The 15,694-nt window shown below is 43.1% G+C and overlaps 1 protein-coding gene across 3 annotated transcripts in view; it reads left to right on the top strand.

The window, feature by feature from the left end:
• XPO1 (exportin 1) overlaps positions 1-15,694 on the top strand; it is a 1,770,162-nt gene that overhangs the window by 486,998 nt on the left and 1,267,470 nt on the right. For all 3 annotated transcript variants that reach the window (XM_044061196.1, XM_044061203.1, XM_044061211.1), the window contains exon 6: positions 5,639-5,820. In XM_044061196.1, the coding sequence (XP_043917131.1) occupies positions 5,639-5,820 (182 nt within the window). The remainder of the gene's footprint in view (positions 1-5,638; positions 5,821-15,694) is intronic.

Here is a 15,694-nt window from a genome sequence, read left to right on the forward strand (position 1 = left end):
GGGGTCCCATCCCCCTCCTGATAAAAGGCCTAGACAGGATACAGACCATGACTCATCCGACCAGGTGTTCATCTCTTCTGATTCATCCTCAGACCTAGGATATTCTTTACCCCCTTATGAGGATTCTGATGGTGAGGAATCAGTCCCATCAGCCTCACCGCCTGGGGACTACTCCTTTGGGGAAACCCTACGTACCATGAGGGAGCATTTCCACTGGGAAGGCTAGGATTACTCAGAATCCAAGAAAAGGCTCAGAGACTTCCTTTTATTACCTCAACACAGACCCCTTGTTATTCTGCCAGTGTTAGATATTGTGGATGATGTGTATACTGAATCTAGCTTAAATCCTGATTCCTTACCTCCAGCCCCTGTTAAACCTGACAGATACTACAGAGTCCCTGACTCTCACAAATTTCTGTATAAAAGCTCTGTAGCTGACCCTGAAACTATTTCTCAGGGACCCACAGGAGTTAAGGCCTCATCAGCTAAGAATCCAGTTCCCACTGACAGAGATTCCAGAGCATTAGACAGATGGGGAAAGAAAGTATATACGTCTGCAACTTTAGCAATGAGAGCCTTAAATTGCCAGTTTCACATGCTAAAATATCAGCAGTTTTTACTGTCTCAGTTAAAACAAAAAAATGCTTCCAGAATCAGATCCTCCTAATTTTAAAGAAATGCAGGATTTATTGCATGCAGCTGAACAAGTAGGAAAGCATACTTTGCAATGTGGTTTTGATTCTCTAGAGGCTTCCTGCAGAGCAGCAGTTGCAGGCTCTGTCATTAGAAGACATGCTTGGTTAAAAAGAACATACGTTACCAGATCATGTTAAAGCAAAATTATTGGATGCACCTTTGCAGCAGGATGTGTTATTTGGAGTTATGGCAGAAGAGGTATTAAAGAAAATGGAGGATAAGGCAAAATCTATGCAAACGGTGAAGGATTTCTTACAGGTTCAGCCTCCTAGATTTAGCAGAAACTGGCCAACTAAGAATTGGTCCTTTCCAATTACAGACAGACCTCATAGGGGAAGATGCAGACGTCCAAGAGGTAGAGGTCAACCACAAGGTCCTTACAGGCCTCGACAATGGGTTGCATCAGGCCAGAAAGAAGGGGAAGACAGGCCCCAACCATATAAAAGGCAGCTCCAATGACTTTCCCACTACAGCTGCCAAAGAAATCTCTCTTGGCAGCCCCCTTGGGAGGAAAACTGGCACTCTTCTACTACAACTGGCAAATGATCACCAAAGACAAATGGGTTCTCAACATTGCATTTCAAGGTTACAGGTTCCACTTTCACACTCTGCCAAGGTTAAAAGGAATGCCAAATCTGCCACCAAATCAGTGGGCAGAGGCTCAAAAACAAATTACCACACTCATGGATATGAGAACTATTCAAAAGGTACCATCACAGGAGCAAGGACAAGGATTTTACTCAAGACTCTTTCCGTTACCCAGAAAGGACAAAGCCTGAAGGCCCATTCTGGATCTTTCATCTCTAAACACTTACCTGGATGTTCCGAAATTCAAAATGTTGACACTACAGCAGCTTCTTCCCATGCTGGGCAAGAAAGCTTGGCTCGTGATTTTGGACCTCAAGGAGGCATACCTGCATGTCCCTCTCAGACAAAACTGCAGAAGATACCTCAGATTCATAGCTGGTTCAATGCACTACCAATTCTCTGCACTGCCCTTTGGCTTGTCTACTGCGCCCAGGGTCTTCACAAAGTGCCTGGCACCAGTAATTGCATTTTGCAGACAGAAAGGAATTCATATTTATCCGTACCTGGACGACTGCCTGATTCAAGCAGAGAGCAAGGACATTCTTCTAAAGCATCTGGCGTTTGTAAAAAAAGTTAAGTTGCCTGGGGTACACAGTAAACGAAAAGAAATCAAAACTAGTGCCCTCACAAGAGATTATATTCCTGGGTGCCAGCTTGAACACAACGGCCCAGATGGCTTATCTCACGCCAGACAAGCAAGGACAACTGACTCAATACTTTCAATTGATGGCAACAAAGACCCAACTCCCTGCAAGAAAAATTCTGCAGGCCTTGGGTTACATGGCATCCTGCATACTACTAACTCCATATGCCAGATTGCATATGAGGAAACTACAATGGTACCTAAAGAATGCATGGTCTCAACACTGTCAAAGTTTGGAAACAGTTATACCACTAATCCCTTGCCTTCAACAGGAGTTTCAGTGGTGGGCTCAAGCTTGTCACCTCAACAAGGGACAGCCTTTTACACAACCCACAGCCAGGCAAACACTGACAACAGATGCATCGGATTACGCCTGGGGAGCACACATGGCAGGTAAATGTATTCAGGGCACGTGGCCCGCAGAACAAAGGCATCTTCACATCAATCAAAAAGAGATGCTAGCTGTACAAAATGCCCTTATAGCTTTCAAGGACCTGCTGCATCCAGGACAACTACTGCTAAAGACAGGCAACACCACAGTTAATGTGGTACATAAACAAGCAAGGGGGCACTCACTCCTACCCCCTATGCAGACAAGCCATGACCTTGTGGAACACAGCTATAAACTTTCAAGTTCATCTGCAAGCACAATTCCTGCCAGGAGAGAAAAACACATTGGCAGACGACTTGAGCAGAAACATCATGGATCCCCACGAATAGGAATTGAATCCACAAATATTCAGAATGATAACACAGAAATGGTGGAGCCCGGACATAAATCTGTTTGCATCCCCAATAAACTGCCAGCTACAAAAATTCTGCACAAGGAGTTACCATCCACAAGCATGGAAAGTGGATAGACTCTCATTCAGCTGGGAGAACCTACAAGTATACGCTTTCCCACCACTACCTCTCCTGCCAAAGTTACTCATAAAAACCAGGCAGGAAGAGCCAAAGATGACCGTGATTGCACCAGACTGGCCACGCCAGCACTGGTACCCAATCTTAAGGAGCTTAGCACAAGAACCACCCTGGGTTTTGCCTCAAATCCCACATCATCTGACTCAGCACAACCATCAAATACTACACAGCCAGCTAAAGACCTTAAACCTAGCTGCATGGAAGATTCCTTAGTCAAGCAAGCAATGCCTCTCTCCAAAGCTGTTATGGATGTCATTCTGGAGGCCGGATAAATGGAAGAGATTATGTGCCTGGAACCTAGCTCACAGCCTTGACCCTCTTGTCCCAAACATTCCTCAGATACTACAATACTTTACTGAGATGCTGGACAAAGGCCTCTCCTTCTCATCCATCAAGATCCATGCCTCTGCCATCTCTGCTCATTACAACACGGATCCACCAATTTTCTCTAATCCTCTGTTAAAATAGTACCTCAGAGGGGCTAAAAAGATAAGACCGCCCCGTAGAGCACCTACTCCAACTTGGGACCTCAACTTTGTTTTGGAAAAATTAACTTTACCTCCTTTTGAGCCAGCTAACACAGCAAAATTAAAATACATCTCTTGGAAAACTGCTCTGCTCCTAGCAATAACATCAGCACGAAGAGTTTCAGAACTACAAGCACTAATGGCAGTGGAACCTTTCCTCATTTTCCACCAGGACAGGGTGTCTTTAAGAACTAACCCTACATTTATGCCAAAGGTGGTATCCAGTGCGACTCTAAACCAAACTATTCACCTGCCACCTTTTTATACTAAACCACAGAGTAAAGGGGAGAAGACTACTGCAGTCTTTGGACATTCACAGGCAGTTATGCTTCTACTTGGACAAAACCAAAGCTTTCAGAAAATCTGAGCAATTATTGATAGCATATGCTGCAGCAGCACAGGGAAAAAGCCATTTCAATACAGACTATTTCAAAATGGATAGGACATTGCATACGTTTCTGCTACACATACCATGGAAAACCCGTACCTAGCAGCATTAGATCTCACTCCACCAGGGCAGCAGCCACTTCAACTGCCTACCTCATTAATTTCCAAATGTATCTGCCAAGGGCCACCTCTATTATCAATAAATCTTTTTTGTAAAATTGCATAACTAAAGGTGTGACCTTCATTTTCAATAACATGCCTAGCTAAGGCATTATTTGTATCTTTTTTACTTATAGCGTACTGATGTTCATATATTCTACATTTTAGTTTACGCTCTGTTTTACCAATATAAAATACCTTACATTGGTTACATAAAGCCACATATACTATTACCTTTGTTTCGCAATTATAGTAATCATTCACCCTATATGTTCTATTATTAATGATCAACTGATTTCCTACTTTAATAAATTTACACTGCGCACAAAAGCCGCATTTAAACATCCCTTGCTGTCTATTACCATTAGTCTTATTCTTATTTCTTCCCAATAAAACTTTTAGATTTTCACCTCTTCTATAAGTAATTTTGGGTGTATCACCCAACAGGTTCATCAGGTATCTATCATTTCTCAACAGATCCCAGTTTTTAAGGATAACTTCCCTGATTTCTTTAAAATCTAATGAATAAGTATGCATGAAGCTGATTCGGTAATCATTATTACCTGCTTTTCTCCTGCATACCATGCCCTCCTGATCATCAACCAAAATTTGATCACCGACAGGACTTTGGAAACAGATAGATCCTAATAAAGGAGATAGCGAACCTTCCTCCCGTCTGCATGTAACCTCTGTAATTATATTTGAAACTAATGTGGGGGGATACCCTCTAACTAAGAACATACCCTTTAATCTACTGCATTCTATTTCATAATCTTGTCGGTCAGATACCATGCGTGCTGCACGTACAATTTGACCCTTAATTACTGCTTTTTTCTGGAAAAATGGGTGATTACTTGTGAAATGCAACAGAGAATTAGAGTACGTTGGCTTTCTAAAAATCAAACTTTTGTATTTACCATTGATCCTATCATTTATTAATAAAATATCCAAATAATTGATTTCATTTACTCCTATGTTGTAGGTAAATTCCAAAAAATTAGTCATTCCAGAAATTTCTTCTGTAAATAGTGGGATCATATCTTGGTTACCAATCCAGATGCAAAATGTCATCTTGGTACCTTGTGTACGAGGTGACATATTTCTGGAACAACTCATTTTTAAAAAGTAAATTATTTTCCCAGAAAGCCATGACAGCATTTGCAAAGGATCCTCCACAAGGGGAGCCCATTGCTACCCCTGATGTTTGCAAATAAAACTTATTTTCAAAAGAAAAGAAGTTATTAGTCAATACAACCTCTAACAGTGTCTCGATCAGGCAAATTGTGTCTTCACTGGCCCCTTTGGACAGCATAAATTGTCTAACCCATTCTATTCCCATCACTTGTGGTATAACAGTATATAAATCTTTGACATCTATTGTCAAAAAGATGGCATCTGATGAGTGCTGTAATTTATTAATGTTCTCCAAAAAGCACTTTAAGGTTCCCTGGATAAAGTGAAACCAATGAATTTATTTTAAATTGATTGGATACTTGTAATGTGGTGTTCTTATAAATACTGACATTGGATGGTTTTAAAACTTTTGTCTGATGAAGGCAGGTTATGTTACTTGCCGAAAGCGTGTATGTGTTTTTAACGCTCACTTTTATTTTTTTGCTATAATAAATTGCAAAGTTGTTTTCGTAAGAGGAGTTGCTCTTATTGTGACCGGGTTCGTCAATTTATCAGTATTTTTTTTTTCCTTTTCCTTTTCCAGATACTAAAACAAGAATGGCCAAAGCACTGGCCAACATTTATCAGCGACATTGTGGGTGCCAGCAGGACCAGTGAAAGCTTATGTCAGAACAACATGGTGATTTTGAAATTATTGAGTGAAGAAGTATTTGATTTCTCAAGTGGGCAGATAACACAAGTGAAAGCAAAACATCTGAAAGACAGGTATACTGACTGGAAATTGCTTGTTTGTCATTTGAAAAGTCCCTTTCCTTGACAGTTTTAGTAATCTAATCATCAAGTTTAACAGTTTGTGTAAGTGCCAAGAATCCTGTCTAATCTGAATTAACAGGTGATATGTTTGGGTTGTGAAAGTCTGCGTTACTTTTACTGTTGCTGAGACACACTAGCCTGCAGTGAATGAAGATTCTCAACTTTCGTGTAGAAACCAAAGTCCTCTTAGCAGCTCTTGGAACATTTTTTCATGTTTTCTTCAGCACTGTACGTTTGTTGCATAAACTGTTTTCTCTTTGCTAGTTCCTATGTCCATATTTCAAAGGAACCTTTTTTTATATTTTTTCCTGTATCTTTAAAGTTAACTAATTTTTAATTTAGTTTGGGCCTGCTTGAGATTTTTTTTTTTTTTTTTTTGGAATAGACTGCAAGCTTTGTGGTAAAGTTGGATACCGTTTGTAATCATTTTAAGAGTATAATTTTGCTGACTGAACTGTGTGCAAATGAGTAATGTGTACACGTTTCTGCATTTACTGTCTCCTGTTAAGCTGGGATATGGCAACCCATTTAGCTGCTCACATCCTGTTGGAACATTCATGAAAGTTCTTCATAGAATCACATTGATACGCAAGGTTGGCTGGTGGAACTGGGCAGTACGTTTATGTGGTGCTGCAGAAACTCTTAAATGTCTCTTCACATAAGTGCATCATTGCATAAAATAGGGAACATCATTGCTTCATATAGTGTTTTGCTGGTATAACCCTATGTTACCATGGAAGAAGCCACTACTTGTTTGTCTGATATTGTAGATGTTCTTCGTGTTTCATTGTTGCAGTCATTACATTTGGGTAATCTGCTGGTAGGTTGCCCTCAGTCGGCCTGATTAACAAAGTCTTGGGTCCTGTGTCGGTTGCTGTCCCTTCTTCCATGACGTCAGGTCGTCAGGGGTATAAAACATGCAGCCAACACCATTACATCAGTCTTTCTTGCCGTGCGGTGCCCGAAGCAGAAGCAGTTCTCAAGTGCTGGTCGGCCAACTCTTGAAATTTTCGTTTTCGAGTTTCAGAACAGAAGTCTTCAACTTAAAGCTAAGTACCCCTTTGGGGAAACTTTTTCTTGCTCCTTACCGATGTCAGTAAAAGTTAATAATTGCATTACTTGTGGAAAGCAAGTACCTCATAAAGATTTTCATTCGTACTATATTCCATGCCTAGGCCCTGACCACGATGTACCTTGCTGTCGGTTTTGTGCTTTATTTAATCAGCGCACTATCTGTTATTGGTACATTTTTGCCTCTAAATATTTCGGTTCTCGGTTTAATTATCCAGAAATGTCATCGGTTAGCCATCCGACTACCGAGATTCCAAAAAAAACGCAAAGATAAAGACAGAGACAGGCCGCAGAGGTCCAAAACTGCCAACAACGCTTCTAAGCCAGTCGCCAGTTCGCCGGTACTCAGTGAGGTGCATTTGCAGCCCCTGATACCCATTACGTCTGATTCGCAGGCCTCTACTGAGACCCATTTGGAGTCTGGTATGCCGCAAAATACTTCAACTATGGAACCCGCGGATGTTTCTACCTTGGATGGGTCTGGAGCCGCTGTGCAGGCACCGGCTTCTGAGGGTGTATTCAGGCCTACAGACTTGCATATTAAATCAACACTGGCTTCATTACTAAGGCCTAAATCTTGATCCATGTCTAAAAAACCGACGCCCAGGGCACATGCTTAGGCCCCTATGCCTAAAAAACAAATGATAAAAATGGCTGAAGATTTAATTATTCTTGTCAGGGGTAGTCAACCCCCCCCCCACCTCTAAGAGGCCTAGGGCTGAGCTTGATTATGAATCTTCTGATCAGGAATGTTCCTTCTGACTCTTCTAATGCCCTGGATTTGTCCATGCCTACTTGAGGATTCTGATGCAGAGGATTCCATTCCCTCTGCTTCTCCTCCTGAGGATTTTTCTTTTGCGGAAATTTTACATACTTTAAGGAAGCATTTCCACTGGGAAAGCCAGGAATTTTCTGATTAAAAAGAGGCTTAGGTATTTCCTTCTTCTTCCTCAGCATAGGCCTTTGACTATACCTCCTGTACTAGACATTGTTGATTATGTGTTCTCGGAATCCAGTTTGACCCCTGATTCCCTGCCTCCAGATCCTAGTAAACCTGACCGATACTACAGGGTTCCTGAGTCCCACAAGTTCCTTTTCAAAAATCCGGTTGCAGATCTAGAGACCATTTCTCAGGGGCCCAAGGGCATTAAGGCTTCTATTGCTAAAAATCCTACCCCTTCTGATATAGACTCCAGGGCGCTGGATAGATGGGGTAAAAAGGTTTATACTTCTGCATCCTTGGCAATCAGAGCTTTAAACCGCCAATTTCATATGTTAAAATACCAACAGCATATTATTGGACTGCTTAAACAGAAAATTATGTTGATTCCTGACTGTGTGGAAAATAAATATTTACAGGATTTAATGCATTCTGCTGAACAAGTGGGAAAACATACTTTACAATGTGGTTTTGATTCTTTAGAGGCCTCTTGCAGGGCTGCTGTTACTGAGTCTGTGCTTAGAAGGCATTGCTTGGCTTAAGGAGCAATCTTTGCCTGATCATGTTAAAGCTAAATTGTTGGATGTTCCTTTAAATCAGGACCGCCTGTTTGACAATAAGGCTGAAGAAGTTCTTAAAAAGATGGAAGATGAAGCTAAATCTATTTCTTACAAGTGCAACCTCTGAAATTTAGTAGGCATTGGCTCTACTAAGAATTGGTCCTTTCCAGTTCCTTCCAGGTCCTCTCAATCCAAACCCAGACACAGCAAAAACCCCAGGATGTTCATCGTGTTTCACTGTTGCAGTCATTACACTTGGGTTATCCTGCTGGCAGGCTACCCGCAGTTGGCCTGAATTCCAAAGTCTTGGTCCGGCGTCAGTTGCTGTCGCTTCTTCCCTGACGTCAGTGCGCCAGGGGTATAAAAGATGCAGCCAACGCCATTTTCTTCAGTCTTTCTTGCCACACGGTGCCCAAAGCAAAAGCAGTTTGCAAGTGCCGATCAGCCGACTCCTGAGATTTTCAAAATTGAATTTCAGATCCGAAGTCTTCTATAAAGCTAAGTACCCCGTTGGGGAAACTTTTTTTCTTGCTCCAAACCGATGTCAGAAAAAGTTAACAATTGTATTTCTTGTGGGAAGCAAATACCTCATAAGGATTTTCATTCTTACTGTATTCCTTGCCTAGGCCCCGACCACGACGTTGCTAGTTGTCTGTTTTGTGTTAGATTTAACCAACGCACTATTAAGCATTGGTACGGTTTTGCTTTTCATTACTTTGGCCGAAGGTTTAACTACATAATGCCGTCGGAACAGCCGGCGACCAGAGTTCATAAAAAGCACAAGGAAAAAGAAAAGTACAGGCATCCGAGGTCCAAAACAGACGACGAAGCCTCTTCTAGGCCAGTCGCCAGTTCTCAGTGAGGTGTTTTCGCAGCCCCTGACATCCGCTACCTCAGAGCCACAGGCCGGCTCCGACTCCCACGTGGAGACAGCTAGGCCTCTGGATACTCAAGGTATTGGGCCTTCGGAAATTAATCCCTCAGATGGGTCCAGAGCCGCTGAGCAGGCATCGGCTTCTGAGGGTGTTTTCAGACCTACACGACTTTATATCAAGCCAACTTCAGCATCAAAGACAAAGACTAAAACAGTTTTAAAGACAAGGAAACAAGTACAGCATTCTCCAGGACAGACTTCCATGCCTAAGAAACAGATGCTCAAAATGGCCGAAGACCTAATTACTTTGATCAGAGGTTCCCATCCCCCCCTGATAAGAGGCCTAGGCAAGACGCTGAATATGATTCCTCTGATCACGTTTCCATTTCCTCTGATTCCTCTTCAGAACAGGGATACTCTATTCCTCCCTATGAGGATTCTGATGCTGAAGAATCTATTCCTTCAGCTTCTCCTCCTGAAGATTACTAATTTGGGGAAACCCTGCATACTATGAGGGAGCATTTCCACTGGGAGAGCCAAGATTATTCAGATTCTAAGAAAAGGCTCAGAGACTTTCTTTTACTACCTCAGCACAGACCTCTTGCTATTCTTCCTGTTCTAGACATTGTAGATGTATTTTCAGAGTCCGGCCTGTCTCCCGACTCTTTACCTCCTGCACCTGTTAAGCCAGACAGATACTACAGGGTTCCAGATTCTCATAAATTTCTATATAAAAATCCTGCTGCTGACCCAGAAACTATTTCTCAGGGTCCCAAAGGGGTCAAGGCTGCTACTGCAAAAAAACCTGTCCCCTCAGATAGAGATTCTAGGGCACTGGACAGATCGGGGAAGAAAGTTTACACTTCTTCTACCTTGGCTGTAAGGGCTTTAAATTGTCAGTTTCATATGCTTAAATATCAGCAATACTTAATGTCTCTGTTAAAACAGACAATGTTGACAAATTCTGAATGTTCTGAGAACAAGGAATTGCAGGATTTATTGCATGCAGCTGAACAAGTGGGAAAACATACTTTGCAATGTGGTTATGATTCACTGGAGGCCTCTTGCAGGGCCGCTGTAACAGGTTCTGTCATTAGAAGGCATGCTTGGTTAAAGGAACAGACTCTGCCTGATCATGTTAAAACAAAATTATTGGATGCTCCATTACAGCATGATACTTTGTTTGGTGTTAAGGCAGAAGAGGTGTTGAAGAAAATGGAGGATAAAGCTAAATCTATGCAGACAGTGAAGGATTTCTTACAGGTACAGCCACCCAGATTTAGCAGGAACTGGCCTTCTAAGAATTGGTCCTTTCCCGTGTCAGACAGGCCACAAAGAGGCAGATACAGACGCCGTAGAAGCAGACAACAGCCCCAGGGCTCTCACAGGCCCAAACCGTGGGGTGCTTCTACCTCCAAAAGCGGAGAAGACAAATCACAGCCATGTAGGAAACAGTCCCAATGACTTCCCTCTGCTAATGCCAAGCATTTATCTTTTGGCAGCACCCTTGGGGGGAAAGCTAGCACTTTTTTCACAGAATTGGCACATGATCACCCAAGACAAATGGGTCTTAAATATAGTCTCTTACGGCTACAGGTTCCACTTTCACACCCTTCCAAAGGCAAAAGGCATGCCAGACCCTGCCACACAATCAATGGGCAGAGGCCCAAAACCAAGTTTAGTCTCTCATGGACATGAGGGCTATTCAGCCAGTGCCACAACAAGAGCAGGGACAAGGATTTTACTAAAGACTTTTCTTAGTACCAAGAAAGGACAAAGCATGGAGACCAGTTATGGACCTGTCTATTCTAAATACTTTTCCGGACGTTCCGAAATTCAAAATGTTGACTCTGCAGCAGCTTCTGCCCATGCTGGGCAAGAAGGCTTGGCTTGTAACTTTGGACCTGAAAGAGGCATACCTGCATGTCCCAATCAGACAGTCTTGCAGAAGATACCTCAGATTCATAGCTGGCCCAATGCATTACCAATTCTCTGCACTGCCCTTTGGCTTATCTGCTGCGCCCAGGGTCTTCACAAAATGTCTGGCACCAGTAATTGCATTTTGCAGACAAAGAGGAATTCAAATATATCCCTACTTGGACGACTGCCTTATTCAAGCAGAGACCAAAGACATTCTACTAAAGCATCTGGCGTTTGTAAAAAGATTACTAATTTGCCTAGGGTACACAGTAAACGAAAATAAATCAAAACTAGTACCCTCTCAAGAGATAATATTCCTGGGTGCAAGCTTAAATACAAATTCCCAGATGGCTTATCTCACGCCAGACAAACAAAGGCAACTGACTTCTTACTTTGAAAGCATGGCAACAAAGACCCCGTTATCTGCAAGAAAAATTCTGCAGGCTCTGGGCTACATGGCCTCCTGCATTCTGCTAATTCCATATGCAAGACTGCATATGAGGAAATTACAGTGGTACCTAAAAAGTGTTTGGACTCAACATTGCCACAGCCTGGAATCAATAATTTCACTCATTACCTGCCTGCAACAGGAGTTTCAATGGTGGGCTCAGGCCTGTCACCACAACAAGGGACAGCAATTCACTTTACCCACAGCCAGGCAAACACTAACAACAGATGCATCAGATTATGCCTGGGGGGCCCACATGGCAGGAAAATGTATTCAGGGCACATGGCCTCCAAGCCAAAGGCATCTACACATCAGTCAAAAAGAGATGCTAGCTGTACAAAATGCCCTGACAGCCATCAAGGACTTACTTCATCCAGGACAGCTGCTGATAAAGACGAACACCACCACAGTCATGTGGTACATAAACAAGCAGGGGGGCACACATTCCTACCCCCTCTGCAGACAAGCCATGATTTTGTGGACCACAGCATTGACCTACCAAGTACAACTACAAGCACAATTCCTGCCAGGAAAAACAAATGCTCTGACAGACGAACTAAGCAGAAGCCTCATGGACCCTCACGAGTGGAAACTAGATCCACAAATCTTCAGCTTGATAACAAGGAAATGGGGATGCCCAGACATGGATCTTTTTGCCTCCCCTCACAACTGCCAACTTCAGAGATTCTGTGCAAGGACTTATCACAAACAAGCATGGAAAGTGGATGCTTTGTCATTCAGCTGGAACAACCTTACAGTATATGCCTTTCCGCCACTGCCTCTCCTCCCCAAGGTACTCCTAAAGGTCAGACAAGAGAAGCCACAAATGATACTGATTGCCCCGGGTTGGCCACGCCAACACTGGTACCCAATCCTAAGGAGCTTGTCCCAAGGCCCAGCCTGGACATTGCCTCAAATTCCTCATTTACTGACACAACAAAACAATCGGATCCTGCACAGCCAACTCAGAACTCTAAATCTAGCTGCATGGCGGATAGTGTAACCATTCAGAATACACCTCTGTCTAAAGTGGTTATGGATGTTATTTTAGAGGCCAGGAGGCCCAGCACCAGAAAATCTTATGCAGAAAAATGGAAGAGATTCTGTGCTTGGAACCAGACACAAGGAATTGACACGCTTGTTCCAAATATTCCTTAGATTTTACAATATCTAACTGAGATGCTGGACAAAGGCCTATCCTTCTCATCAATTAAGATCCATGCCTCTGCCATTTCAGCTCATTACAATACAGACCCACCTATTTTTTCACATCCATTGCGTAGGCAGTTCCTCAGTGGGGCCAAAAACATAAGACCTCCAAGGAGAGCACCAATACCTGCATGGGACCTCAATTTTGTCTTGGAAAAACTCACACTGCCTCCTGTTGAGCCAGCCAATACAGCTGAGATAAAATTCTTATGGAAAACAGCTCTGCTCCTAGCAATAACTTCAGCAAGAAGAGTCTCAGAGTTACAGGCACTAATGGCTGTGGAACCTTTTATTATCTTCCATCCGGACAGGGTTTCCCTAAGGATAAACCCAACATTTATGCCTAAGGTAGTGTCCAGTGTGTCTCTTAACCAAACTATTCATTTGCCTACTTTTTACCCAAACCCGCAGAATAAAGGGGAGTGACTTCTGCATTCTTTGGACATACACAGACAGCTACGCTTCTACTTGGACAAAACTAACGCTTTCAGAAAGACTGAGCAACTTTTAGTGGCATATGCTGCAGGATCACAAGGAAAGGCTATCTCAAAGCAGACCATTTCAAAATGGATAGGACACTGCATTTGTTTCTGCTATTTACAACATGGCAAATCCAATGCCTAAGGGCATTAGACCACATTCTACCAGGGCAGCAGCCACCTCAGCAGCCTTCCTCAGAGGAGTACCAACCAAGGATATTTTGGAGGCTGCAACTTGGACTTCAGTGCACACTTTTACTAAGCACTATCACTTGCCTCTTTACTCTAAATCCAGAGCAGGCTTTGCCACTGCAGTTTTGCAGCGCCTTATTGCCACTCCTAATTCTATTTAGACCCAGCCGCCCAACCTCAGCTTTGGGATTCATCCCAAGTGCAATGACTGCAACAGTGAAACACGATGAACATAGTACAGTTGTGTACCTACCATAAATGTAGATGTTAGAGTGTATTCACTGTTGCAGTCCAGGTTACCCACCCACCATCCCCCTTTCTTTGCTGGGACTTGTCTGTACTTCTCTATCCTATACAACGTATGTGGTGTATTTGCTTGCAGATGAAGGTATTGTTTATTTTAGTGCATGCTTTTCTAAGCAATGTTTTTTTAGCCTACCCTTTTGGGGGCACCTGACATCTGGGGCAAGAAAAACTGAAGAAAATGGCATCTGCTGCATCTTTTATACCCCTGGCGCACTGACGTCAGGGAAGAGGCGACAGCAACCGACGCCAGACCAGGACTTTGGAATTCAGGCCGACTGCGGGTAGCCTGCCAGCAGGGTAACCCAAGTGTAATGACTGCAACAGTGAATACACTCTTAACATCTACATTTATGGTAGGTACACAACTGTACTTTTTAGTCCCAGGAGACTCTCAGAACTAAGCAGTGGGGGGGCCTCCACTTCCAAATCTGGAAATAACAAGACAACCCCTTTCGTTAACCGTTTCAATTACTTCCTTTTTAAAAATCCCAAGCACTTACCTTTTGACCGTCGCTTTGGGGGGAACGATTGCTCTTCATGCAAAAAACTGGGAACTCATAACCCTGGATAAATGGGTTTTAAATATAGCGTCCCTGGGATACAGATTTCATTTCCGCACGTTGCCAACTCCAAACAGGTGTCCAGACTTGCCCCCAAATCTGTGGGCAGAGGCTCAAAAACAAGTTATTTCCCTCTTAAGCATGGGGGCTATTCAACCGGTAGCAGAAGAGGAAAAGGGCCAGTGTTTCTCTTCCAGGCTTTTTCTGGTAGCCAGAAAAGACAAATCATGGCGTCCAATACTGGACCTGTCTACTCTAAACACCTTTCTGGAGATTCCAAAATTCAAGATGCTGACTCTTCACCATTTACTTCCTATGCTAGACAAAGATGCCTGGTTGGCAACTCTAGATTTAAAAGAAGCATACCTGCACATCCCAATCAAGGAATCTTGCAGAAGATACCTACGCTTCAAAGCAGGCTACTTACATTATCAGTTCTCTACACTGCCCTTTGGCTTGTCTACTGCGCCCAGGGTATTCACAAAGCACCTGGCTCCAGTTATTGCATTTTGCAGGCAAAGAAATATTTAACTATATCCATACCTGTACGATTATCTAATTCAAGCAGAAAATCATACTCTTAAATCATCTGGCGTTTATAAAAAGGGTTCTGACTTGTCTGGGGTACACCATAAACGAAAAGAAATCACAGCTGGTACCCTGTCAGCAGATTGCATTCCTGGGTGCAAGCTTGAATACAACTGCCCAGATGGCATTCCTCACGCCAGAAAGGCAAATTCATTTGGTAACTTACTTCAAACAAGTGGCCATAAAAACCCTGCTATCTGCAAGACAAATGCTGTAAGCCTTGGGGTTCATGGCCTCCTGCATTCTTCTAATTCCATATGCGAGACTGCATATGAGGAAACTACAGTAGTATCTAAAAAGTCTATGGAGTCAGCATTGTCACAGCCTGGAAACAATGATTCCTATCATACCTTGCTTATGCCTGGAGTTCCTATGGTGGGCAGAGGCCTGCCACCAAAACAAGGGACTACCGTTCCCACTACCCCCTGCTGCCCAAACCCTAACTACAGATGCATCAGACTATGCATGGGAGGCTCACATGGCAGGGAAGTGCATTCAGGGCAAATGGAACCCAAACCAAATGCACCTACATATCAATCAAAAGGAAATGTTAGCTGTACAGAATGCTCTGACAGCTTTCAAGGACTACATTCTTCCAGGACAACTAATGGTAAAGACAGACAACACCACAGTTATGTGGTACATAAACAAGCAGGGGAGTACACATTCCTAGCCCCTC

This window comes from Protopterus annectens, chromosome 1.part0, assembly GCF_019279795.1.
Source record: "Protopterus annectens isolate FY-2018-M chromosome 1.part0, PAN1.0, whole genome shotgun sequence".
NCBI lineage: Eukaryota > Metazoa > Chordata > Ceratodontiformes > Protopteridae > Protopterus > Protopterus annectens.